General features: G+C 47.5%; 1 protein-coding gene across 9 annotated transcripts in view; it reads right to left on the reverse strand.

Moving 5' to 3' along the window:
• Mapk4 (mitogen-activated protein kinase 4) overlaps positions 1-27,870 on the reverse strand; it is a 149,467-nt gene that overhangs the window by 21,992 nt on the left and 99,605 nt on the right. For 6 of the 9 annotated variants that reach the window (XM_008772167.4, XM_008772166.4, XM_063277522.1 and 3 more), the window contains exon 2: positions 26,244-27,615. The exons of 2 other annotated variants lie outside the window; for them this stretch is intronic. In XM_008772167.4, the coding sequence (XP_008770389.1) occupies positions 26,244-26,789 (546 nt within the window). In that variant the 5' untranslated portion in view covers positions 26,790-27,615. Of the gene's footprint in view, positions 1-26,243; positions 27,616-27,870 lie in introns of those variants that run through there. One more of the 9 variants, NM_019319.1, reaches the window with a different exon arrangement.

Here is a 27,870-nt window from a genome sequence, read left to right on the forward strand (position 1 = left end):
GCTAGGGTCCTTCTGTTAAGTGAAACCACACAGATTTGTCCCTGTGTGCTGACTTGACTCACTGAGCATAATGTCCCTCCCCTGCCTTCCAGGGGCATGGCAATGGGAGAATGGAGTCGGGCTGCTTTCTAGAAAGCCCTTGACTGAAATGCGTCTGTCTGCTAATTCATCTAGAGTCTACTGACACAGATAACAGCTCTGGATCCTTCTTCACAAGGCCCAAAACCAAGAACTCTGAATTCTATTACAGTTCAAAGTAGAACAAAATGTTTCGTTTGTTCAGAAATATATTAGGATAAGCAGCTCTCATCCCACCACCCTTTGGGGCCAATGGCTGTGCTGTTTGGACATGTGGGCAGGGGTGGGATGGAGCGAAAGTTTGGTTTGCCTTCTCTAGCCTCAGTTTTCCCCACTTGATTGTGCTGCTGGAGCCTCCCAGGTTTTCCCTGCTAGCATCCTGTGACTCGACATTAGTCAATAACTCCCCTGACTGTCCCTTCTTTTCTCTTTTTTGAGTTAGGGTCTTGCAATGTAGCCCAGGCTGGCCTGCAGCTCAACCTTGTGTTTACACACCCACCAGCTGAGCCCACTTCAACAGCCGTCTCTAAGGAGAGGAGCTCTGCTGGGCCATAGCGATGAATTTTTAACAAGCCAGTCTTCCAAAAAAATTTCTCCTTTTGGGAAGGCACAGTAACTGCTGGGCCATAGGCATTTGTCTCACTCTCTTTCAAGGGGAAGTCTGTAGAACAGTTGCTCTAAACCCACTACAGGTTAGAAGTACCTGGAGAATTAAAAAAAAAAAAAAGCCCTGATCTTTGAGCCATCTACCACATCAATAACATCAGAACCCCTGGGGTGAGATCTAGACACCAGTAATTGATAAGAGTCTCCTGTGGACTCCAATGTGCAGTCATATTTGAGAAGCATTAGGAGTTCACTGGCTTTGGAACGGTAACTAGCGATTTCATAGTCCCCAATTAGAACGCGTTTCTATTTCTAACTCCGCTCAGGACAAAAGAAATCCCCGAGCAGCTACAGAGGCTCTCTGCACACAGCCGATCCCAGGGGAGACAGCTAGAAAATAATTCATCAAACGATAGCTAGGATTGATTGAGAGCTTTGGGTGTGCCAGGCATGGTGCCCAGTGCTGCTTTCTTATTGGTGCATTTAATTATCAAAATGACCCAAGAGAGTCTAGAGGTGGCGTGATACAGCCAAGGTCAAATTCAGCAGTGATTTGCAGAGTGGAGACATGATGCCAGCGGGGAACGGGATGGAGTCTCTGATAGGAGTGTATACGTTAGTGGGAAAGAGCTGAGCAGACAAATGTATATGTTCACAGAGATAACTGTAGGGAAGGCAAAACCAAACCAAACAGACTAAAGAGATGGGGCAAGTGGTACAGGACAGCAGCGTTCACAGCAGTGCATCTGAGCAGAGATCAGTTTATCATGGGAGTCGTGTGGCCACCCTGGAGAACATCAGATAAACTGACCTCTGAGCTGCAAGTACCCTCTCTGTCTTCTCCTCACCCAAAGGAGGCAGCAGCTTGCTTTCCCCCCTCCCACCTGCCAGTCTTCCTCTCAGGTCCCTCATCTACACGCAATTATTAAGCTCTGGAAACATCTTAGGAGGAAGGAGGAAAGCGAACTGATTGAGCATTTGCCACATGCTAAGGATTTGACAGCAGTGGCGGGCAGAGCTCACTTCCTAAGGTCCTTGACATCCAGGAGGCTGAGGCAGGAGGATGATGAATTTAAGCCTAGTTTAGGCTACATAAATGTGATCTGTATCATCTGTCTGTCTATCTGTCTATCATCTATCTATGTATCTATTTATTCATGTATCTATGTTACCTATGTAGGTACCTATCTATCTATGTATCTATCTACCTATGTATCTATGTATCTACCTATGTGCATACCTATCCATCTATGTATCTATGTATGTATGTATCTATCTATCCATATCATCTATCAATCATCGTTTTTCCACTTTGTATCTGTTGAAATTACCGTAGATACTTTTTGTCTGATGTAGCTGATAGGTCTTGGTGTTCCACAGCAGCCTGACCCCTGTTGTCGGTTCTACAGCAAGGGAAGCAGGTAGAGACCCCTAACAGACATGACCTGTTTTATCTCCACTTCTCCAGCACACCCCACACAAGGTAGTTGCTTATTGACCTTCCTTGAATGAATGGAATACAGATGCTAAGCTAAAGGAATGATGCTATGCCTAAGACTTCCTGTTTAAAATTCTTGCTTAGTGATACACCCAAACCAAAGGCAATATCGGGAACCGATCGCCAGTTAAAGGGAACCGGCTACTCAGAAGTCCAAACCTACAGGACACAGGCAGTATCTCTGTACGAGTGCAGACCTTGAAATCCAGGCCCAATGGGGTGTTGGTGTAAATTACCATTTCACTGGACCGTGGTCCTATGGTGTGCTAGGTGAGTCCCCAAGGCTGATCTTGTCTTCAGCCAACCCTGCAGTCAGACCCTGGACTTTGCCAGACACCACCCACCTCCAACTCAGAAAGTCTGAGTAACAGTGACACCAGTCTGGCAGGTGCTGCTTGTGTGTTTGTAGGCTGGGTTCCACTCTCAGCTCTCCCTGATCTCTTCCATGCATTCATTACTGCATTGCTTCAGCAATGCAGAAGAGGTAGCTATGCCCTGGGTCAAGGTCACAGTAGCAGCATCACAAAGTCTCTCATGGTCTGTAACCACAGTGCTCCGGGTCAGGGCTGAAACAAGGATTCCCAGAGCTTGCTGGCCAACCAGTAAAACCAGTCAGTGAGCTCCAGGTTCACTGGGAGTTCCTGTCTCGAAATACAATGTGGAGTGGGACAAAGGAAAGCACTCAGTGTCAACATACACACACACACACACAGACACACACACCACCACCACCACCACCACCACCACCACCACCACCACCACCTCCTCCACCACCACCACCACCAACAACAACAACATCATCACCATCAGTAACAAATATGCCTCCCCAAACTCCAGCAAGTTATCACAGCAGCTCAGCTGTCAACTTAGAAAGAACAAAGCGAATCTCCCCAGACCTTATCCTTCTCAGAAACTCTGGGATTTGAGGTATCTCTCAGTGAGGTAACTGATAGGCCAGTGTACTGGGTGTCCTGTCACTTAGGTCTGGAGGGTAGGACAAATCCTAGAGTACCTGGGAGCTTAATTATACAAAGACTGGGGGAGGGGAGGGAGGCTCAGAGAGCTGCCTGAAGTTGTTAGAGGTCCCTAAAGCAGGCCAGCAAGACGGGGACAGTTATGTGAGCATGGGAACAGAGAGGAACCTCTCTGCCTGGTTGAAACCTGGTTGAAGTCTCACCAGCAGAGAATAAAGAAATTCAACACCATGAACAACAGTTGCTTAAGGCCTTTCTTCCTTTCCAGTTGTAAACCTACAATTTCTGCCTCTCACCAGAAACCACATTTACAGCACAAGGCCATGCTCCAAGCACCTTGTGTAATCCTGGTGACTTCTGATTTAATCTTGTAAGATCATAACCCCACTCACAGCACTTCTTGGGGTGCCTTCTAATTTCAGTCATTGAAAAGGGGAAGAGGGAGAGAGGAGGGAAGGGTCCCTTAACAACCAGTAAGCAACAAAATCTCAAACTCTGACAACCTCTTGGTATATATGGTCACCATTTGGGTCGAGTGATGCTTAAGCTGGACTCTGAAGCTTGCACAAGCTTCCAGGGGTGTCTCTCTTCCTAAGCATCTCTCTCTGAGCTCCCCCCCGCCCCAAGATCTGGATTAAACATGCCTTTTAATACATCCCAACTGTTCTTCTTTTTTCCAATGAAGCCAGGGATCCAACTTCATCTGAGTGGAGTTCCCTAAAAGAGTAAGGGTGCTCAGTGGCACCCAGGCTGTGTCACCTGCTGTACTGATGACAGCAGTCTCTATGTTATGGGTGAGGTTCAGGGGAGGAAGAGACTGTGTCGCAGGGAGGACCCCAAACAGGACCCATGATCTGTCAGCAGGAAGCATGGTAGAATGAGCCACTCTCCCTGGACATGGTTACCTGACTGTCCTGGTCTAGGACTCTCATCTATAGGTTACCAAGTCTTTGTTAGGGAGACATTTCTTTATGAGTTCACATCCTAAAGACCTTTTACTTTTGTCACTGAAAGAAAAGGAAGAACGTTTTATTCTGGGTCAAAGTTTCAGAGATTCTGGTTCCAGTTTACCTTGATCTGTTGCTTTGGGGCATGAAGGTAGGTGGCCATCATGGTGGTGGGAATGAAAGGCACACAGGCTGCTCACTTTGGGGCAGCCAGGAAGCAGAAAGATGAGGAAGAGACCAAGGACACTTCATGGGCTTCCCTTTAGTGACCCTTTTTCCTTCCAGTGAGGCTCCAGCACCCAGGGCCACCTAAGCTTGCAACAAGTGAATTTATGGGGGGGGGGATTTAATATTCAAACTACAATGCATACTCACAGACACCAGAAGGGATAAAGGCATAGGTGGGGTAGGGGGGAGAGACAATTGACACATTTGTAAAGTTTTCAGGACAGACTATGGGAAACGTGGGTTATGGTTTCCCGTAGTCTGTCCTGGTAGACATTCTGGTAGGAACCACACTGACCGTCTTCCAGTAGGTGACTGACAGTACGGACACCCGATGAGCCCACCTGTAAGGGATCTGAGACTCCCACTGCCTCCCGACCTTATCTCTAGAACTCCTGCATGCTCAGGCTAAGTACTTGCCTGGTGTGAGAACACAGGAGAGGCTGATGGTCAACATTACAAAGCCATTTGAAGTGTTTGTTACTCGTACGCACCACAGAGGTTCTAGAAGGGAGCCAAGGAACGATACAGGTTCTTAAGGGAGGGTAGGCAAGGTAGGGGAATGCAGGAGATGAAGGGAGCGGTGCTGAGCCCTCCATTCCCAGTCCGGGAAGAAGCAAAGGTGTGCAAGGATGGAGAGATGGGTCACAGAAAGGACCTAAGCTAACTCTGGCTCATCTTTAATGCGGCTTCTGTCAGGGCCCAAGCACAACTTTTTTTGACTTGGTAACCTTGTCTAATCTTGGTCATGAGCGGGGTCTTTTTACTTCAGTGAACGGATTATGTGTTGGAATTTTATTGACCAGAAAGCACATGCTCTTGGTAGTAGGGCCACTGTTTTCTCAGGAAAACTTTGGGGACCGGGCATGCTGACCATTAAGTATCCACAAGCTGAGAGACTTCCCCGGCCACCTGTCTGGGAAGTTACAATTATTCTTCCCAATGCTCTGCTGACTCAGATTTGCTGTTTCTTGCCGTGAGGCCTACTGTGGTGTTCTGAGTCAGGGTCTTTGGAGAGCTTACCCCTCCAAGTCTGGGCAAAGAGCACATGAGTTCAATCTCAAAGACCATCATTAATCCAGGGAACAATGTTGATGAGGAAGGACAGATAGGGCGGTCACTGAGGACAGAGACAGGGCCAGGGTGGATTCGGGTTTGGGAATCTTTTAAAAATATCAAATTATGAGTATAAAATTAGGTACGAAAGCGAATGTTTATTTTGAACCCAAGAAGTAATGGCAACGAAAATCACAAATTACAAAAAAATTGGCAGATGCTGCAAACACCACAGAATTCATAAAAATCACATGCCTGCTAATTAGCTGCTTGGCAAACCACAGGTAGCAAATGCATACTGCATAATTTTTAATTATCTTTTCCATGCGAATTTTGGAATATCATTTTCCACAGAGAGAATTTAAAAGATAACTCGGTGTTTGAAAGATAATTGAAAAGATAATATGGTCTCCTCCTCCAGGACGGGTGATAACCCAGCTTGGCTACTCGAGACATTTCTCATGTTCAAAACTAGCTCTTGGTAGTAGCGTATGCATTCGTAGGATTGTTCTCAGACACGCGGTGAACGCCAAGTATCTTTTTGTCTATGAATTGTAAGACTGGGCATTTTTAGTTGGCATACGATACGTGGTGACACTCGCATGTCAGCCACTTGGTTTATGTTCTACCTGCAGTCCCATGCTGAGTCTCCGAGCTGTGCCTTGTGTCACTGTGTAATGAGCTGATTCAGTGGAATAACTTGATTGGTTAAGTGTGGGATAATGGAAATCCAGGTAAACACATCCCACTAACCCAACTAAACGGACCCCTAGCCCTGCCTTACGTGCGTACCTTCCACTAAACGCTGGGCTATGGGAGCTCCTCCCAGTGTGTGTGGTGATGGTGCCGGTGACTGGCTTTACAGTTAACTTCCATGAACTCCACAGTGAGTAAAAGGGCAAGAGGAGAGGCGTGACCAAAGAGGGTGGGGAAGCCTTTGTTAAAATCTCTATGCTAGGAAGGAGTGCAGAGGGCTATTCCAGAACCTTCTCTGAAGTCAGCCACAGCAGGGCCGGTGGGCTTGCATGCAGAGAAAAATCATCTAGACATCTGGTTACCTTGAAGTTTTTCCTCACAAGAGAGCCTGTGAGGGGGGTGGGTGTGACTTCATAAAACTATCATGACTTTAAAAGGGGGTAATTCCCTCCTCACACCAGAGGGCTGGAGAGATTTCGGTCACTAGGTCATTCTTCCTGGTTTGCTCCCCCTCCTCCTTGGCCCCCTTAGATTCCTTTACCAAGGGTCATATCCTGACACCACTTTCAGAGGAACAATGAGGAAAAATCAGTCTGGCTTTCCCCTGCAAGGACAGGTGAAGATTTCGCCCTCCACCTGGGCAATGCGTCCATCCGCAAGGACTTGGTTCCACAAAGGGGCCCAGAGGCATGCAGCAGGGAGGGGTTGGAGCTCAGAGGAGAGGGGTCACAGGAGGTCACGAGGCTCTGTCACTCAGATCATGATGAGTCCTGCCACCGATGGTTCCATGAAAGAATGGTGATCTCTGCTTCACGGTTAACTGCACAACACTGTTAATGAGTTTGGCATCCATAAGACATGTAACAGCTGACGAGGGCTGTAGCTTACTCATTTTCACAGCTGGGTCATATTCCAGGGTAGCCATGCAGACACTTCGTAAAGGAATTACTGGTCTTTGTCATTATCTACCGTCAGCTGCTGGCTGCATAGCAAAGAGTATGGCTGGTCTTTCTTTATTCCTGGCTCCCAGGAGAAAGTGTCTACCCCTGGAAAGCCCTGGGGAGGGTCTGTTATTCATGGTGGGCTCCTGAGAGCACATTTGAGTTCACATGAATGAGGCAGCTCATGGGTGGTCTCAGCAGAATTGAGTTGGGCAGTGTTGAGGTAGGCAGGACCAGGCCACTCATGCCTAGGTTACAGTCCCATCCTTCCCTGAAACCAAACCAACAGATATCCTCTCGCCACTGAAAGTCACGCGAGTGACATGTCAATGCGGCTAGAGGTGGGTCTGAAGGACAAAGACACTTCAAAAATTATTTTGTAATCTAAGTGTAGGACTTTCCTTAGTTCTGTGAACAGGCAAGCAATCTGTTATGCCCGAGGGGTCATGGGAATTGTGTGTGTGAACGGAGATGGCTCCCATCCTGTATATGTGCCCGGACTCTGGGTCAGGATAGCAGTTCCCAAAGTGGCAAATACTACTTGGTTGCCATTTTAAATGTAAGTGGCACAGTAGTCAAACTACATTGTGCTTTTAGTCAGCATCCAAAAGTAAAGATTTTTTGTATATTTTTGTTATATTTAGCAGCACTACCAGAGTCTTTTTAACCGCCCTCCCCAAAGAAGTTTTTATTATTATGTTGGTGCACCATGTTCTGTTTAACAAAACACTATCTATCTATCTATCTATCTATCTATCTATCTATCTATCTATCTATCTATTTTTACTGAACTGTCTCTGATAGCTGCTGGGAGAGTGGAAATTAGTTTTCTCCAATAGAGTGACTCTGGGTATAACAACCACTCCAGAACAGGCATTGGAGTAGTTGAACAATATACAATAGACTCCACAGTGTGTGTGTGTGTGTGTGTGTGTGTGTGTGTGTGTGTGTGTGTGTGTGTGTGTGCGTGCGTGCTTTTATCTGGTTACAATTTGTTGGGTTTATGTTGTTGGGTTTCGCTTTTGTGTGTGGTTTTATTTTGTTTTCTTGGTCTGGGGTGGGGGTTTGTCGTTGTACTGGGCTGTTGTATTTTGAGAAAGAACTTTAAAGCTGGGTGGGTAGAGGGAGGATCTGGAAGGACTTGGGGGAGGGAAAGAATATGTCCCTGCATGTTAACTACCCTCATTTCAATTTAAATTTGGAAATTGTTTTTCAATAATAAAAATTACAATAAGAAAGAAAAAAATCACTGATAATGGTGTTGACTTGTACAAGCAAGGGGATAGGACCAAGTGTCTGTATTCATGGTTCAGCTTGGTTAACTTTTGTGCAGATGAAATGTGTGAATCGCGCTTCTGAACACTCGAGTCATTGAACACTCCCTGGGAAGAGAATAATTCTGGGTCACTTTTTGAAACCCACAAAGTCTTTAATTTTCCAGCCATTAATTTGCCTGTAGATTGAAGTTCTATTGAGGCAATGAGACCATCTGTGGAGGAGCGCAACTTCCTGTGCTTGCTAGGAAGGAGCACTGGTGCAGTGCCGGATACCGACTCTAGGCAGAGGCGTTCCCAGCCTAATCACTCGCCCGCTACCCTGGCGGCACAAGCATCCGCATTGCTGCTTTACAGATGGACAAAGTGAAGCTTCGGAAACCAAAAAGTGGCGCCGAGGCGTAAGTCCGGGTCCTGTTCGGAACAGTTATGCTCGTCCCGGTGATGCTCACGCTTCAGCCCTTTCTTTAGTCATCCGAAACTCAGAAACTGGACCCGGTCCACAGCTCTGGGATCCATTGGATGACGTGGGATAATCTGGATGCCCAATAGCTTCCCCGGGAGCCTGAAGCTGCACTACGGAACCAAGCTTCTGAACCATCCCTGCTGTCCTACTTTGTTCAGGCCCCACTTCTTTTTCTGTTCAGGGGCTCGGGAGCCATGTCTCTCTTCCCTGCACCTGCAAGGGTTCCACTGAGGCAGATGTTTCTGGGCCCTTAAGACCGTAGCCCTCATGAGTGGTCGCTGTGGTCACTTCCTGTCCCCTCGTGTAACTACCCTCATCTCATTAAACACATTCTATTTACCATCCATGTAGACAAGCTCGGCTGAGCAAGGGCTGTGTCTACGCCTGATGCCCAGGCAGTGCCAAGATGGCGCTCCAGCTGAGTCCTTGTCGGAAGGTTCTCTGGGCTCTGTTCGGGGCTAAGGCTACCCTGAGTTGTCCTTGCAAAGCTGCAGAGCCTGCTTTAGCGTCCTCTTCCATCTTTCCAAGCAAGCCCTGTGATCTGAGCTGGGATTCAAAGTCAGGGTGGGATGGTGGCCTGCCATTTTCAGCCCTCGGCTCATGGGGTAGATGGAACCTTCTAGAAGCCCTTAAGGTTGAGGCTGGGAGGGCAACTTGATCAGGTGTAGTTTGAGTAAATGCATCCCAAACAATAAAATAAACACATGAATTCTCCACATTTTTTTTTAAAAACAAGGTCTGTCACTGAACTGATTCAGCCAGGCTGTCTGGTCAGCATGCCCCAGCAATTTTGTCTCTGACTCTTCAGTGCTAAGACCCTAGAGTGAGCCACCATAATTGGCTTTTTACACCGGGGCCCAGACATCCAAACTCGGGACTTGTGTTTCATGTCAGGGACTTCATCAATGAAACCATTTCTTCAACTCTCTGCTTAAAAAAAAAAAAAATCAAATCAAAGTTCTTTGCAAATCCTTGTGAATGCTCCTGCTTTGTTGGTGACTCTTGGTGTAGTTGTCTTTTTAGCAACCTGGCTCTCACTTTACTTGTGTGTGCATCTGTGTTGACAACATGTGGTTTGGATCTGGGTTCAAATCCCACACCAGCAACTTACTCTCTGATGACTAACAGCAAGGTTCTTGAGCTTTGTGAGGCATGGGTCCTTCGTTTGCATAGTACAAACAGTGCCCACATCATTTATGGTGAGGACTGACAGAAAACAGACAGTGGCCCCCAACCATGCTGCCCGTCCCCTTCTCAGGCTCCGTTTCGATAGGTTTCTTTTTTGCCTGTTAGGGTGTACTCAAGTTTCTTGGCTTTTTTCTCAACTACTGACCTCATTTGCTTCTCCCATCCCATGCAGTCTCCTCTTCTTTCGCCATGTACACAGGTTACCACCTATGCACTCTGCATGTTGTAATTGCCCCTGCTTGGAAGGCGGCCTCCTCTCTCTCTTGTCTGCTTGTCTAGATCCTTAGAACCCACAAAGGTCACATCAAGGGCCATGTCCTCAGAGTGTTTATCACACAGGGAAAACTACAGGGATATCTACAGAAGCGGGATGCCACTCACTCCTACCAGCTGTGAGCCCGCCCACCTTGTCTGTTAGGACGATACTCTAGACTCTGTCTAGACTCATCTGCCCTGGATCAGACTATTTGCCTATATCTTAGTCTGGTAACTCCAGAGGCTTTAAATCATCTCTAGATGATCTGTCATATTTACTCTAATATAGATGCCCTATACATAGTTGTTATAATGTATTATTACATACATTGTTATAACATATCAGATACATTGTTATTATGTATTAATATATACATTGATGTTATAATGTATCATTACATACACTGCTATAATGTATTATATACATTGTTATAATTGTTATTTGTGGAATAATGATGGGAATAAAATATGGAAACCAATTTCTGGAAAGTTTTTGATCTGTGATTGACTGAATCCATGGGGATGTCACCCCTAGGTACAGCAGGGTGACTGTGTTTGGAGTAACCTTCTGGCTGTGCAAGAGGCCACTGTTGAATACAGAATGATACCTGTCACTCATGCAGTAAGCACCAAGTGCTCACAGTTGGTGAGTTTAATGTGGGGCTGTGTTGACTGGAGAAGACATAAGGTAAAAGCTGGCTCTGTTAGGAGATGGCCACCCAGAGGTGCCCAAGAATGCTCTCAGTGGGCCACTGAAGGCGCAGAACACCCCTGAGGGGAAGGGCCTGTGAAGTAAGAGAGAGGGACATGTTTGCTCATGAGAGGATCACCAAGGGTGCCAAGGGCCCTGGGTGGCTCGAGGATGCTGGGTGTACGAGGTGGATGGTGAAGACACCTAACACCTGCCTGGTGAGGGCCTCTAGGAAAACCTGAGTCCTACTCACTAAACACACACTGCCTAGAGACAGGAAGCCTTGTCCCTGCTATGACTCCCATGGCCCCATGTAGACCCAGCATGCCAAGTACTATGCTTGGAATCATCTGGAAGGAAGAGCTTTTTTATACTTCAAGATAGAGGCCCTTGAGTCAAGATTACATCACCACTCCTCAGTTCTCTAAGCTTGAGAAAGTCTCAACTACTTGAGGCCTCAGTTTTTCTCATCTATAAAATGGGTCCAATAACATGGACCCTTGCTGTATTACTAGATTGTTGTGGAAACAAAAGAAAACGGGGGGCAAGGAATGCTTGCACATAAGGGGAGCTATGGCCAAAGCTCGCTGAACTTCACAGCACAAACTCAATGGGCTTCTTTAAATACACAGAGCACAATTCACCGCCTTCTGGAGAGGCAAGATTTGGAGCCCTGGTTGCAACCCAGGTCTCAGAGCAGCTCTGGGATCTCTGCTGAGGCTATGGAACTGGACCTGGCGATACTATGTCTGCTTTTCCTTACCCGCCAGACAACAAGCTGCCATTTTTCTCTGCTCAGAGTGTATCTGTTGGTTTCCATTGCTAGATTTGACAAATGGATAACAAGGTATGATAAAGGTGTGTGCATGTGTGTGTGTAAGTAGGGCACATTGACTCTACACTGTGTTCCTTTGTTTGTGACTGTGCGTTTAGGGCATTTAAAAAAGAAACGAGAGAGAGAGAGAGAGAGAGAGAGAGAGAGAGAGAGAGAGAGAGAGAGAGAGAGAGAGAGAGAGAGAAACAGAAACAGGGAGAGAGGAAGAGGGAGAGGGAAAGAGGTGGGGTGGGTAGGCAATGGAAATAGGAATGGTATAGACGCAGGCATTAATGTGAAGATACTGAGAAGTTACGAAGACTCTAATTTCCCACATTTGTCTAAAACTTGGCTATGCACATCTGCTGTCGTAGAGGAATCATGTGGACCAGGGCTTATTGAAAAGCTTCACCGAGGATGATGGGAATCAATTGTGATTGCTCAAAGAAACCCTTTGGGCTAAATGTGTCCACCTCGTGTGCCCCATCTGGAGAATGCATGCTTCAGGAAAGCTGTCTCCATCTGCGTGCTACCTGGGCGCTCATGCTATCTGGGCACAGGGCGAGCCTGAGCTCCATGGCGCCTGGCTTCTTGGTCCCAAGGCCCAGAATCTGCAGCTTCTACTGAACGCTGCTTCCGTCCCTTCCTGCTATCTACGGGTCCTGAGCATTCCATACAGGCAAATGTCACACAGGGAAGTCCCATTTTACAGAGCAGATGAGACAAGAGGGCCCAAGTTGGGTGGAGGGAAACCTTTCGGACCATTAAATATGGGAGCTGAGAGGGCACAGGAGGAAGTCTGTTTGCAAAGCCCGCAGTGCTTTTGTAACAAAGACCCCTGCACTTAGCAATGTGGTTAAGTACAAAGCAGTACAGACCTCATATGTTTAAACCAGGAGTCACATCTAAGAGCTAATGTCCAAAGTGTAGGGCTGCAAAGAGGACACAGTCGGCAAAGCCTTGGTGGTAGTCTAAGGAGTATGAGTCTCTGGCCACATGAGGGTTAAGCACAAAGACTTTGTCTCAACCCCTGTTGCTAGAAATATCTCACAAATGTCCTCATTCAATTTCCGGCCTTGGTACATTACACCCAGGGAACAGAATTTAATTTTCTGTGGCTGAATGGCTTCTTTCACTTGCAGGACTTTCTGAATTTTAGTTTATTACGGTACAAGCCCACAGGTAGGAACGGGGAACCTGAAATTACTTTTGGCAGCTTGGACGATGAATGTTCAGACTAGAAACCAATTTGAGCTTGAAGGCCAAAGTCCAATAGAATTCCTGAAGAGACTTGCTTTTATTTTGCTGTCCTTTGCCTTTCTCCACAAAGCCAGCCCAGACTTTGTTACCACCCCAAGGCAAGTCACATGTTTGAGGGTTAGGAGCTGTACAAGATGGCTGCCATGTTGACATCTCTCTTCACCTCCTTCTCTTCTCCCCCACTCATTTCCTCTTCTGAGCTTCCTTCTCTAGAGGCTTCTCTGGGCACATGGCTGAGTTCAGAGTTTTTATGTGGCTGTGACAGCCATGGGTCTGTGAACCAAGAGTTAATCAAGAGTCCCCGTTGACTAGCATTTTGCTGTTTGCGGATGTTTGCTGTTCTCTGACCTGCTGGGTCTCTTGCAAGACTCACTAGGAGCATCAGACACCTGTCACAGAGACAGTAGGGGCCACACAGAGCTGGGAGCTGAGGGTAACTGTCTGGAGCCACGTTTAAGAGGTGGCTTTAGCCACCCCTTAAACCAGGCATCTCCCCTAAACATAGACTGAGGGTGGGAAGCACACAGAACTAGTAATGGTTTCCTGGCTAAGACACCACAAACCAACTAACCAAATAACCAACCCAACTAGCCAACCAACCAATCAAAAAAAAAAAAAAAAAAAAAAAAACCAACCAACCAACCAACCAATCAAAAAATCCAACCAACCAACCCAACCAATCAAAAAATCCAACCAACCAACCCAACCAACAAAAAATCAAGTAAAATACATATTGCCAAAATGAAAACTTGTTTTCTTTTCCTTTTCCTTCAATGCTGAGGGTAAAACCCACTGCACCGAGCACTAGGTCAGGCTGCTGTCTCACTAAGCAAGACCTCAAGCTTCAGAAGTTGTCCTTTTAAGGACAATATCAAAACAAACAAACAAAACAAAAACAAAACAAAAAACAAGCCACAGAACTCAGATAAAGGAGATTTTAGAAATCATCTGATAAGAGCCTTGCATTTAGACTACAAGAGCCTCCAAGTTCAAAATTAATAATAGTATTAATAATGAAATAACCCAACTAAAATAGGCAACGATCTCAAGATATAAAGAAGGCACGTGAAAGGCCGATCTGCACACAAAAGGATACATCCTAAGGGGGGCTCGGCACCAATAACAATGGATAAAACCAATTCAAAACCACAGTGAGGTCCTCCGCACAGCTGCTGGAGGACTAGGGAGAAATGAAATATGTGGTCCTGGAGGGAACAAACCCTCACGCCTTGCCTACTGGATACCATGTTGCGATGGAATCTGATATTACAGTCTCTCAGACAGAAGCACATGATCTAATAACGCCACTTTATAGGACATGCCCATAGAAACTTGTATATGAGTGTTCACGGTGGTGGTATTACTCACAATAGCACCAACAGAAAAACCCAGATGTTCATCAAAGGATGGGCCACGAGACAGCTATGATATAGATTATTGTTATATGGCTTTACTGCCTTCATTTTTGAAATGAAGTTATAATATCTGCATCTACCACTTAAATCCGGACAGCATTGTGCTGAATGCAAGAAGCCAGCCTCAAAAGATCAAAGGACCATGTGTTACACAACCATATGAAACAGCCAGCAAGGTCAAGTCTATGGATACAGAAGTAGATGGATGGCTGCTTAGACTAAGGGGTGATGGGAAAGTAGGGAAGGAGGTGACAACAGGGTGGAGCACTGTTATTTTGAAGGGCAATGAAATGTCCTAAAATAAATTCTGGCAATGCGCAGATGAATGATTTTCAAAGCCATTCAATTACCCGCCGATCGTGGGGAACTGCATAGCATATTTTACAGTTTAAAGACAGACATAAAGCATAGTCCTATGAAAGGAGACTCCAGCAGTGGCCTTCTCCCTTCCAGCTTTATGTTGGAATAGGGAGTACTGAGCCTCTCCATGGAAATCTATGTTCTGAGGCCTGGCTCTTAGGAAGTTTCATGTGCAGAATTTTAAGATGAGAGATAGTGTGTGATGGAGTTGTAGCGATTACCTATTCTGATTGGTCACTGCTGGTGTCTTTTTTTCATTTGTTGATCCAAAGCCTACCCATTATTAAGGGTTTTGGCAGTTACCCCATGTGTAACCTTCAGACTAGAGCCAGTAAACCGCAAAAGGATTAACACCTAAGGCCTTTCAAGGTTCTCCCTACACACTGGATCTCAAAAACACAGTACTTCCTTATCTACTCACGCTAACCAGTTCATTCAAAGGCTTTCCCACTCACCCCCCTCTTCTTCATGCCTTGTACCTTAGAAGAGAAACAGAGCCCTATCACCCTACTTCCCCAATTTACCATAAGTGGTGGAAAGTCTCAGATCTAAGGCCCAATTAAGAATCACGGTTAAAAAGCAGCCACTGTTTATTGAGGACTTTCCAGATGCCGGAAAAGGCTGAACATTTCACGCATCATTTGGTGTTTCTCCCATTTCCAGGGAGTGGAGCTAACCACAGACAGGCTGAGAAGCTTGTTCAGGGGCACGAGGAGCCAGTTAACACCTGTTTACTCCACTTGGCTTACACGCACCACCAGTGAAATATCTCAGTGTAGGACAAGGTTGAGGGCCACTTTTCCCAGACTCCTGGGCCAGAGGCAGGTGTACACGGCTATTCTCTGAAGGTAGCTGAAGGGTTCAGATTGAACATCCTTTTCCTAATGAGCACAGTTTGAGTGAACTTTTGTGTCAAATTTCTGGAACTATCACTAGAAAAACTCACTCTCTTTTAACCAGGCATATCTACCTTCTATGATTTTAATATTTTAAAAGCATAATGAAAATGAAAAAAAAAAGCCATCCATTTTCTGTCATCAGCACATTGGAGTTTCTATTTGTAGTCTAATTTTTAATTATTAAAAAAATTCTTTTGTTTGTGTCAGAGTGTGTGTCATACGCATGCAGATGGCAGGGGTAAGGGACAGGCTGCCCAGCGTGGGTGTTGGGAACCAAACTTAGGTCCTCTGGAAGAGCAGCCAACGCTCTTAACCCCTGATGCACCTTCCTAGAGCATGTGGTCTATTTTTCTTTTTTCTTTTTTTCCGGAGCTGGGGACCGAACCCAGGGCCTTGCGCTTGCTAGGCAAGCACTCTACCGCTGAGCTAAATCCCCAACCCCCATGTGGTCTATTTTAATGTATATTTCTTCCTCATTTTCTCTCATAGCCCCTACACAGCTCTGTGTATTGCATGGTACTCGTGTGGAGGCCGGAAGGCAGCTTTGTGGAACGAGCTCTCTCCTTCACGTTTATGGGGACTTTGGGGACCTAACTGGGGTCCAACCTGTGGCAAGTACTTTTGCCCACGAGCCATCTTGCTGGCCACTGTGTTGCCCTTTAAGCTCATTATTACGTAACCCCTTTCTCTGTGACTGTAAACTCCTCGAGCATCGAAAACAGTCCTATCTTCCCCCTGTGGGGGTAAATGTGATTTTGCAAAGTTGAGATATTCACTTATCAGGTTTTCACAACGAAGCGACGTCAGTCATAACTGCGCTCTGTGCATCTAAGAGGCGAGGTGCTGCGGACGGTCACGGCAGGTTCGTTTCACTTCAGGATCAGCTTAAATTGTGCTGAGTGGGAATGAGAGGATTCGAGGACGGCCCTTGAGTCTCAGTCAAGCGTTTAGCTCCATCTCTTACAGCATCTTTGTGGACGATTTTTAAAATGTGGGTCAAACAATTATATAATTATGTAGCTGGGTCACTGGCAGGGCAGCTTACAGGTCACAGACGCCCAGTGGCCATGAGGCTGGGCCTTGGACCGAATCTCTTTATGCATATTTTAATTAGCGATATAGGCGAAGTCCTAGAAGGCAGGTTTAAATACGAAGCCACAAAGGGCAAGATTGTATGACAGAACAAAGATCGAAGACGATCTCGTCCTGCTGGAATATTTTGCCTAAGCCAAGAAAATGAATTCTACCAGGAATAAAGGCAGGCGACCCATGCTTGAGCTTAAACGCAAAACCAAAAGCCAAATGACAACAAGAAGCAAAAGCCTAACCACGTGAACTTAAAATAGCGAATACAGAACTCACACGAATTCGTTGGCTAATGGCCCGATATGAGCCCGCAAGGGCAGGCGTGGCGCGTCATTCACGGAGCAGGGGTGCCGCACTCGTGCTGATTCTGTGCTGATGAGGTCACATACAGTCTACTCTGCAAGTGGACTTTAGGAAAGGCTCTGACGAGAGGGGGTGAATCAGTGTGTTGCTAGGACAGTGTGGGCTCTGGAGTGCGGTCAGCTGAATACAGTTCCTCTGCGTACCCCATCGTATGGAGAGCCAAGTCCCTTAACACTAGCAAGTTCTGGTCACAAAGCCTGAAAACCACAGTGTAGCGGACAACAGGGCTAACGCTGCAGGGCTACGGGAGGGACAGGATACGGGGTGTTAAGTATCTGAGAGCTGTCCTGAGGATAAGTTAGGTTTATCTCCCGAGACTCTGGTTTACGGAAAGCAGAGGCACGTGTGGCTTGTGCATTAGTGAACCAGCATTTATTGAACATGTTTTATGGGTCAGGTACTGTGCTAAATGCTCCCCAAAATGGGTACAACAGATGAGACATGTTCTTAATCCCGGGATCCAACTGGGTCGATCTGAGAAAAGGCAGCAAAGGAGTTATTCAACAGTATATATAAGCGCCTCGGGAAAGAAGGGGGCAGGAGAGACTCTCCTGGAGAAGTAGGTGACTTGGGACGTTCGAGCAGAATCTGTCGAGGTAAGTGGCAGTTTCCGTGGGAGAGAAGGAACAGTACGTAGGCCCAGAGCTGTCACTGCTTGTGGCATCTTCTGGGGCAAGATGACAAGTTGGTGATATTACAACACCAGGAGAGGCGGGTGACTGCAAATTACACTCAAGATGAGCGCTGGCCCGGAGCTCAGAGTGTTGCGATCCTGATTTAGAAGGGAGCCGTGAAAGTCAGAAAAATTCATAGCAAAATGGTTCTCAGCCTCAAAACACACCGTTCCTTTCCACACCACTGTCCTCAACAGCCCAACACAGCTAAGGCTGGACAAGGAGACCATGTTTCAGCTACTGACAGTTAGACAGCAAGATAAATCATTAAAGCAGCTGGGGGGCGGGGACACATGACATTCAGGGGAGTCATGGCACGAAGGAAAAGCATCATTTCGTCTCTTCAGAAACAACAGTGACCGGAAGCAAAGAGAAGACATTCTTAAAAGACTGGGAAAAAAATGTGCGAATCTTGAGTTCTGGGGAACATAAACTTGAGAGTAAAATAAAGACACTATTCCAGAAATAAAAAACTTGCCACCCCGCCAGCCTGTACTCCAGGGAACATTCCTTAGCAGCCCCCACAGGCCGTGTGTTCCAGACTCTGAGCTTTTGTGCTTGCCATAGTAGCAGCAGAGGGTGGATCAGCGAAAGAGGTGAGCACCAGGTGGGCGTTCGCAGAAGGGAGGGTCACAGGAAGGAGCTGTGGACCCCTTTGAGTCATTTAATCAGCTGTTTGCTCTCTAGCTGGGAATCCACCCCCAGGCACACTCAAGAAGCTGGCCTTGGCTTTGAGGAGGCAGTAGCGGTGTGTGGACGCCATGTGTCATTTTAACAGTATACTGGTTGGTGAAGAGCCCATCCTCTCCCTGCTCCCTCCAATTCCTTCATGTGCTTGTCAAGGGTGAACTGCTGGCAAACATGACAACTTTAGGACCTCACCTCAGGACTCAGGCGAACTCTGTCCTGAGTGGTCGTTTCTTAGGATAAGGCGGTTGTTAGACTCAGCCCTGGAGCTCAGTGGGGTTGCTTCTCCTGGATGGACTGAGAAAAGGACTCCACAAAGCTGAGGTACCTGTCCCTGAGACTTGGAGCAAGAAGACTCCAAGGGCCAAGAAAATTAGCTTCCCAAGTCTCCCTGAGTGTTCAGACACTTGACTCCAGCACAGCCTCCTTCCTAATCCCTTAGGTCATATTTTTCCTCTCTAAAAATGGGATATCCTGTAGCCTTTTAAATACACCTTTTCAGCTCCACTGATTTGGAATAACATGTTCAACAACTTAAGAAGGAAGTGACCCTCCCTGCTGGCTGGTTTCTCTGCAAGGTGTCCTTCTACAAGCCCATTCATACCATGGGCTCTGTGGGTGTCTGAGCCACTCATGATATCAGTATGATGGTCCCCGGCCCTGTTTGGGGGTCCTGGGTAGCTCCTTCTCCTGCGCCCCTGCACTGTGGGCTTCGCTTCCTGCTAGGTAGAGACCGTCCACTTCCGAAGCTCTAACAGGTGCTCTCCTAATTGGGAAGAGGCTTTCAAAGCCACAGAAATGAGCATTCTTCCTCCTAGTTCAAGGTGTTATGTAGAGAGGAGGACCCTTCCCGGATGCCTTCTCAGGCAAATGGCAGATGCCATCAAAGGCAGGTAAGACAGGAGAGGAGGCGAAGTGACACCCATCCAGACTAGGAAGGCAGCATCAGCTTTCTGAGTTGTCCTTGGCAGGGTTTCCCAGGCTTCAGTCTCTGCTTAGGGACTCCTCTGGGGCCTCAAATGAACCATGGCCTTGAACAAACTACAGCAATTTGCTGAGCCTTCAAAACACTCATTCCTATCCAACTGTGAAACCAGTGTTTTGTTTCTTAAATAACATCTTAGTGAAGTAGCTTACACCAGAAAGAAAGGTTCATGCTTTCCAAATCACCAATCATATCCCTAACTGCTAAAATCATGCATAAACAAGCAGTGTCCTTTTGTTTAGATTCCTGGTTTCTGTAACTTCGGCTGAACTGTTACCACGGGGAATAGGCGGTTTCTGAGGTAATGCAATTGAGGCTCCCCAAAGCTGGGCTGTGCCACGCAGCTTCACCATGAGCAAGCCCTCCAGATAAGGCACACGCATCACGTTCACCCACAAGGTCTTCCCACCGCTGGTGTGAGAACTACAGCGCAAAGCTTTCAGGAACACGGCGAGCACTGGCTTCTCTCCCAGGGAAGGAACCTCACTTCTTTAAATCAATGGCTCTTGAAAGGCCAGGAGCATGAGATTCCCTGGGGGCCATAGACACAAAGATGGCTGGACCCGACCTGACTCAGGAGGTCTGAAGTGAGAGCCAAGCTCCAGCCCATCTGAGTAGTTCTCGGGTGTGGTTGATACATTTAGAGACCCCACCACACCAGTTTAGATTTTGAGGAACTGTAAGGAGATAGGGAGATGAACAGAAAACATTCTGGTCAAGAATGAGGTAAGAAGACAGTCGAGTAGGAAGCAACCTGGGTTCAAAGTACCAACCTAGCAGGAAGCATAGACTTGCCTGAGAGACCTACCAGACATGGAAGACCTTTTGCTGCCCACATTCTCGTGAGTCTATTCCTCTTCTTCTCTCGCCTGGGCATTTTTTTAACCTGTACCCCATGGAAGCTGGATGTACAGGCAGTCTTCTAAGAGCCTCTGAAAGGGTACTTTTTTTGGCAGGCTAGAAGAGCCTGGGTGGCCCTTCCTGGAGGGGTACACTCACTCAGACAATGAGGCTGTCAATGTGTGGATTGCTCTCTGAGGAGTTAGCAACATTTCTTAGGGTTTATATAGGGCTCGGTGAAATCTTAAATTATTTTTTTTTTCTTTTTGAGATCATCCATCTCCTAATAAGATAAATTCAAGGAAATATACTCAGATCATTCAGACACCTCTTCTTGACGCCAATAACAAGGAACTTTAAATCAGGTCTGTGGAGGGAGTGAACACATTCTCAAGAAAAGTCTCGTGACTCATCTGGGCCAAGCTGACAAGAGCAGGTCCATGAGTTAGCATGGGTAAACTGAGGCCTGGTGTATCATGACATCTACTTGGTATATCTGGGTGTATGTTGACATCCTCACTTTCAGCTGAGGGTCAAGAATCCTAGGAGAGAAGAAGGGAAACTGGATTGCATTCAGGCAGGTGCATACCTGTAATACTTGGGCCAGGAGGCTCTTGAGTTTGAGGCCAGGGTGGGATACATCTTGAGGTCCAGGCCAACCTCAGCTGCTTAGTGTTCATCCCCAAAGAAGAACAGAAGCAGCAGCAGAATGGGAATAAGAACTGAGAAGTGGGGCTTGTAAAATAAAAAAAAAAACAGTGGATACAGTTACAATCCATGCATAGTGCTCATTAGATGACCGTGACCAGGGCTCCTCTCTTTCATACCTATGCCTGTGAGATGACAAGGACAGGAAGGATGGCCATGGGACTATGTAAAGACCTCATACTCTAGGAATCAACCATGTAAGGAAAATTAATTGTCAATCATGTAGTAAGATGAATAATGGCTGTCATGGTTTGAACCTGAAATGTTCCCCAGAGGGTCATGTTCTGGGAGCTTTTGGGGAGTCTGTGTAACCTCTTAGGAAGTGGGGCATGGCTGGCAGAAAGTCACTAGTTTTAACAGTTAGTTTTAATTGTCATTTTGACCTAACCTAGGATCACCTGGGAAGAGAATTCTTAATGAGCAATTGTCTACATTGGGTTGACCTGTGGGGTTATCTTAATTAAGTTACTTGATGTGGGAAGACCCAGTCCACTGTGGGCAGAACCATTCCCTAGGCAGGGGGTTCTCAGCTGTGTGAGCACAAACAAGCAAGTGAGCTGGTGTCCATCCATTCATTCATATTCTCTCTCCCTCTCCCTCCCTCTCTGCTCTTGACTGTGGGTGTTACTAAGCTGTTTTAAGTTCCTGTAACCATGACCACCCTGCTATCGTGGACTGTCACCTGGGATTGTAAATTAAAACAAACCCTCTCCCTGCTAAGTTGCTTTTTGTCAGGGTATTTTATCAAGGTAAGAGAAATGAAACTGGAACCTAGGTAGGGGTAGGTGTTTTAAGGCTTTACTATGCTGGCTCCTGTCCCTCTCTGTCTTCTTCCCGATCCACAGTGATGTAATGAGCTCCCTATCCTCCCTCCTGCTGTGAACTTTTGCTATATCGTCCCCACCATGATGGACTAAAGAGACCCTCTAAAAGTGAAAATGAACTTCCAGGGGAGTATTTTCCCCCAGATACTTTGGTCACAGTGATACGAAGGTTACTAATCTAATGATGCAGGTACTAGTGTTTCCTTGGCTCTTCCTAGAGTCTATTCCTCATTGTCACCTGTGCCACCCCTGCCTGTGTGTATCAGAAGTTTTACTGCTTCCCCTGGACCCGGCAAAGGTCAGGATCCCTGGAAGTGGTGTGGTAGACCCAGAGGGCTCTTGAGTTTGTCTTGGAGCTCTTCTGATTTAGGGGCTCATTAGAGAAGAGAAGGCAATTCCTTTGACATCTTCCCTAGACCAGCAAAGTGGGTACCTGCCCTGGGAAGGTCCTGTAATAGATAAAGGGCACAGGAGTAAAGAGGAGGCGCCATCTGCCCGAGAGAAAGATGGAAGAATGAGAAACAGACGCTACCAAGTGGGTCAAATACAGTCAAGAGCTCAATCTTGGCCAAGAAATCCCTGGCTGGACCACTCTGGCTCTGGGCTGGCTTAGTGTGTAGGAAGGGGTATATTTTCATGAATACAGGTAAGTAATGGTCCTCGTCAAGAGAGATTAAGTGTCCACAGAGGCCATGGCCATCCTCCAAGCACACTGGCAAGTGCAGTTGCACAGAGTAGGTGCACACATCTGACCCTACCTATGGTCTGAAAAAATGTAGAGTTCTTTTTCTCAGTTATACTTTCTAGCTATGGAATCCACAAACATATTAGCTTCCTATCTGTAAGGTTCTGGTAGATCACTGTCCTTCCGTATGCCCAGTACAATCCACAAAATCAAAGTGACACTGTAACTAATGTGATTCTATGGAAGGGACCATCCCTCAAAAAGCATGGTATTCTGTGGTCAGACAGAAATACCCACTAGCCAGAGTGGACAGCAGTCAATACTACAAGAGACGGAAGGATCAGAAGGCTCAGAGGCAGTCTGGCCGAGAATCCAGGGCACTTCAGAAAGAAAAGTCCTCACCCAGACTGCAAGAATCCTCCTGCCAGTCAGCCCTGGAAGCCACATGCTTTCTCATAAAGCCCCTTCTCTGGGTTGTCAAATGGCCCATTTGCCCCAAGTGCCTCACGGCATTACGAGGATTAAGTGAGAACTGATTTAAATGCACATTGGATAAATAAAAGCACCGAGTATGAAGCCTTTCATCATCTCTGGAGGGGGGTGAGGAGGGCAGCAAGCTAAGAGCAGAAAGTGAACAAGGTGGCAGTGGGTGGTCCCTGACAAACCCAGGGCACCATGCCCATGTGAACACACACCAGGGTAGTAACTGGCTCCAATTACTGTTTTAAACCTCATACAATGCTATCTCCCAATTTAAGGAGAGCCCAAAGAGGTGGAACGAGAACACATGAATTCCATTGCACGGGGAGAATGAAGGTCCCACTAGGAGGAGTGGCAGGAACAGGGTGTGGAGATCGAACTGAGTCACGTGAGCCTTATCCTTCTCCTCTACAGCTCCTGCACTGAGCGTGGGCTCCGTGGGTGCTCAGTGATGTAGTTTTTAGCCACTTTTCAAGGAATTCTACATTCGAGGTTAATTTTGATCCTTATCTATAAGCCAGAGAGGCAGGCAGGGACAGATCTGTCACATGAGGGGAACCTGAGGTTCCAAGGGTGAGTGATCCTTGTCCAAATTAATGCCATCCACAGGGAGTCCATCTCCTCAGCTCCTCTCCCTGTGGGGATGTTCATACCACGCCATGCTGTAAGACTTGTCCCAACAATGGGGACCAATGGCACAGGACTGCAATCCCAACACTAAGGGGGCCAAAGATGAAGGTTGATGGAGTTTCAGGCCAACCTGGGCTACAGAGCTGGACCTGTTTCTGACAAAATAAAGGTGTTACCATGGCTAATCTTTACCACAAGGAGCCATCACCCTGACTGTACTGCACGTCTCTAAGCTCCTTCCCTATGGCTACCTCACCAGATGGTAGTTCTCAAGACTACTGGTTTACTACAGTTAAGAGGGTGGTGGGAGCTGGAGAAACGGCTCAGTGGTTAAGAGCACCTGCTGTTTTTTCCAGAGGACCTGGGTTTGAGTCCCAGCACCCTCACAGCAGTTCACAACCACCTGTTAAACCAAACTCCAGAAGATCCGAAGCCCTCTTCTGTAGGATGTCATACAGGTGAAAGCAGCAGGTACATGATAGAACGAGGCCTGCCATTGAATGAGAAGGAAGGATGAGCAGGAGAAAAGCTTTAGAGACGAAGAGGAGACTGGAGCAAGGAGAAGCAGCCGAGAGAACATGGAGGCCGATGTTAAGGTTCCTCTCTGCACATTTACAGGTTGTTATGAGTGTTCTTAAGGGATGGATGTGTACAGCGCTTTGTATGTTTAGGTGGGCAATTATAGCTTATCAATTGGATCAGAGGTCATTGTGTTGTGTGTTCTTTCTTGTGGCGATTTAACTGAATTCAAGAGAGTGTGTGGTGGCTGGAGACGCTGGGCTGCCACAGAATTGGGATGTGTATGTCTGGCCTGGTGGCAACCTGCCTTGGGAACTAGATGGGTGGAGAGATTGCCGCCAGGCTCAGAGAGAAGCCTTCGGCAGTGTGATAGGGGATGGAGCAGAGCGGGTGAGAACCTTTGCTGACTGAGATGAAGATGTCTACCATATATCTCGGGGCACCACGGTGCCAGACCTAGTGCACCACAGCAATTTTTATAGCATTTTTTTTTTACAGCAACGCTCTTCCCATCTCCTCAGGCACCAGGCACATACATGGCACACAGACTATGCAGGCAAACACTCACACACATAAAATAAAAATAAAATTTAAAAAGAAAGAAGGTTTTTTGTGAGGGCTTAGTGTTTAAGAGCACTACACTGGCTGCTTTTCCAGAGGTCCTGGGTTCAATTCCCAGTACCCACTTAGCAGCTCACAACTGTCTGTAACTCCAGTTCCAGGGGGAATCTGACTCCCTTACACAGCCTTAATGCACATGGATTTAAAAGAAACTCATAAAGAAGAAAAGGATGTTTGAGACGGTTTTTGTGTATTCTGAACAGAAATGTTGTAGTCTCTGGATCTTTTTGCCAAATAAGAAGCAACTGGGGTTAAAACCATTGCTCCAATGACTGGACATCATAGCTTCTTAGAAAGGAAGTCAGAGAAGGGGGTATCTCCCCACCACACACGATGGCTTCTTGCCTACAGACTCAGTTGTCAGTCTTGACAGATGACACACACAGCTGTAGGAGTGGGTGCCAAGGGTAAGCCCATGGTTAAGGCAGCAAAGTAATTTGTGGTACTGAGAAGCCCCTGTCCGTGAGGCTGCTGTGAGGTCTGAGTTGGGAGCAGGTGCTTGAGTTCTAGCCAGTGAGGGTGATCAGGGACTTGTGGTTCCCCTGCCTGTTATGTCTTTCCACATCGAAAGAAACAGGAGGGCTCTGGAGAGAGAGCCAAGCTGTGTTCAAGGTCACTCTCCTATTCTGTGTCCCACTCTCACCCTTGGCTGTTAGCTATTAACACTTCATGGTGTACCTGTTTCCTATGGGATGTTCTATTCTAATAAAAATATCAAGGTATAAAGATTCTGTTGAGAGACTGGCTCTGTTGCAGGGTGCCTTGTTAGCGTGCTTACACGGAAGCAACCAGGCATCCTGCAATGGCAGCCTGTCTGGCAGAAGAAGGGAGAGAAGGTCAGAGAACTTGTTGTTCCTGAAGACACAGCTGGTCAGGGGGGAGGAGGCTTGGGCCTTGAAAATAAATTGTGGTGACTTGTGCTTGTGTCTCTATCGGGGCGGTCGGGATGGTTGAATTTTAACAAAGCCCACCTCAAGCACGGCTTCCCTGGCACACAGAGGGGAAGGGCATCACAGGACCCAAGAGGGCAGAGTCATTAGCTGATGTGCAGTGAGCATTTAGCTCCCTCTTCACAAACTGAGAGAAACCCAGAATGGGCCAGCCCCGCTGAGGGGAGCAGGTGAGACAAATCAGAGCATAGTGTTCCCAGTGTGGGGGGTCTCCCCCAGACACCCAGGATCAGCAGACGCAAAAGCAAAATCCACCAACCACTCAGAGCTCAGGGCTAAAAGAAGCTTCCGACGTTGTTTACTCTGACCCCTCACTTGTACGGCATGGAGTTTTAGCTGCAGTCATGGGTCAGAGCCATTAACTAGGAACTTGATTCCTCCACCCCCAACACCATCTCAGGCCATGGGACTTTCTGGACCTTTCTGCCTCTCCTAACACTAATAGCAGTCTCCTGACCACAGTGGAGAAAGACAGACCCTGTGGAACCCTGTGTGCACCCTTGAGGATCCCACGGGTCACCGGGCGCAGCCTTTCCAGGCAAACATACCTTGTGGGAGTAATGCTGGTCCGCGATTCTGGCCAGCCCGAAATCCCCGATCTTCAGCACGAGGTCCTCCGTGCTGATGAAAATGTTGGCGGGCTTCAGGTCCCTGTGCAACACGTTGGCAGAGTGGATGTACTTGAGCCCACGCAGCAGCTGGTACATGAATAGCTTAGCGTGCTCCTCGGTCAGCGTGCCCTGCTCTAGCAGGCATGCCAGGTCAGTCTCCATGTACTCTTGGACAATATAAGCCACGCTGAACTTAAAGAGCTCGCCCTGCAGATCGCTACCCTTGGGTCCCAGTACCTCGTACACTTTGACGATGTTGTCGTGGTCCAGGCGCCGGATGATTTTGATCTCTCGGAGCGCGTGCTTCATGCTTCGTGCGTCACTCAGCACAATCTTCTTCACGGCTACCTTCCGGCAAGCCCTGCTGTCCGTAGCCGACAGCACCAGCCCGTTGACCCCGAAGCCGAGGGGTTGGAAGTCAGTGAAGCGCCCACCAAGGTCGTACCCGTAGACACTGGCGATGCAGTCACCTTTCTCTGCCATTGCTGCCTCAGTGGTCTGGGGCTGGCTGTAAAATGCAGGGGCAGTTGGGAAAGGCCAAGTTCCAGCTAGTGGCTTCCCCAGCACACCTCATTCTGTCAGATCTCACAACTGAGGGATGCTTTGGCTCCTGGTGAGGTCACTGCTGTCAACTCTCTGGGACAGGAAGGGCTGCAAGCCCTTGCTCACCGACCTGCTCAGCTGGACGCTGCAAAGGTTCTTACCTGCACTGGGAGGGTTTGCCACCGACTCCTGTGCTTCAAGAGCCCTCCTAGATGCTTAAAGTGGTTCATGCTTCTTCTAGATCTGGCATTATTAGGAGGAGAAGCCCGAATCATTATCTTGTATCTCCATGGATCTCACAGTAAAGTATGCGGCAACTTTGAATCCTTCTGTGTGGGCTCAAGTGCAGGCGCTGCTTTCTGAGCTGTGGCTGCTTTGGCTTAAGTGGGTCCAAAGCTTAATCGGATCACAGCCTCCCTCTGTGCTGCGAGCAGTAAGAGGGGATACAGGTAATGGATTCTAGACGGTTCTAGGGGCTTCTTTTCATTTCTTTCCAGTTTATCTTCCTACAAGTTTCTTTTAGATTCCAAAACCCCAACCAGTCTGGTGAGAAAAGAGCTGGGCAAAGCCACACTCTCACGAGCTCTGCAGTTACAGTTGCTGTCCCAAGTCCAAAAAGAACTCAGCTGCCAGGCCAGGACCTTCCAGAGGCTTTGGAGGAGAGGACATCCTCTTCACCCACGTATCCGCAGCACCTTGACAGAGAATGCTCGGCCAGACGCAGTAGGGCCTCGGGGATGCAGCATCTTTCAGACAGTCCCCTTCCCTGTCAAGGAAAGAGTGCTGGGTAAATTTCCACGCTCTGGCTTCCAACACCTTCCCACTTGCATCTTTTGTTAACTAGCCCAAGTGTTATTTGATCTGTCCAGCCAGCTGAAACGCTGCTTGCTCTGGGGATTCCAGCTTTGCGGCTCAGCCTCCCTCATGCTGCGTGCAGCAGTGCCCTCCCTGGCAGAGGAGAAAGACGGGGCGATTTGATAAGCCCATCAGACAGTGCGCTTTTGTGTCAGTGCTTCCCCCA

Source organism: Rattus norvegicus, chromosome 18, assembly GCF_036323735.1.
Source record: "Rattus norvegicus strain BN/NHsdMcwi chromosome 18, GRCr8, whole genome shotgun sequence".
NCBI lineage: Eukaryota > Metazoa > Chordata > Mammalia > Rodentia > Muridae > Rattus > Rattus norvegicus.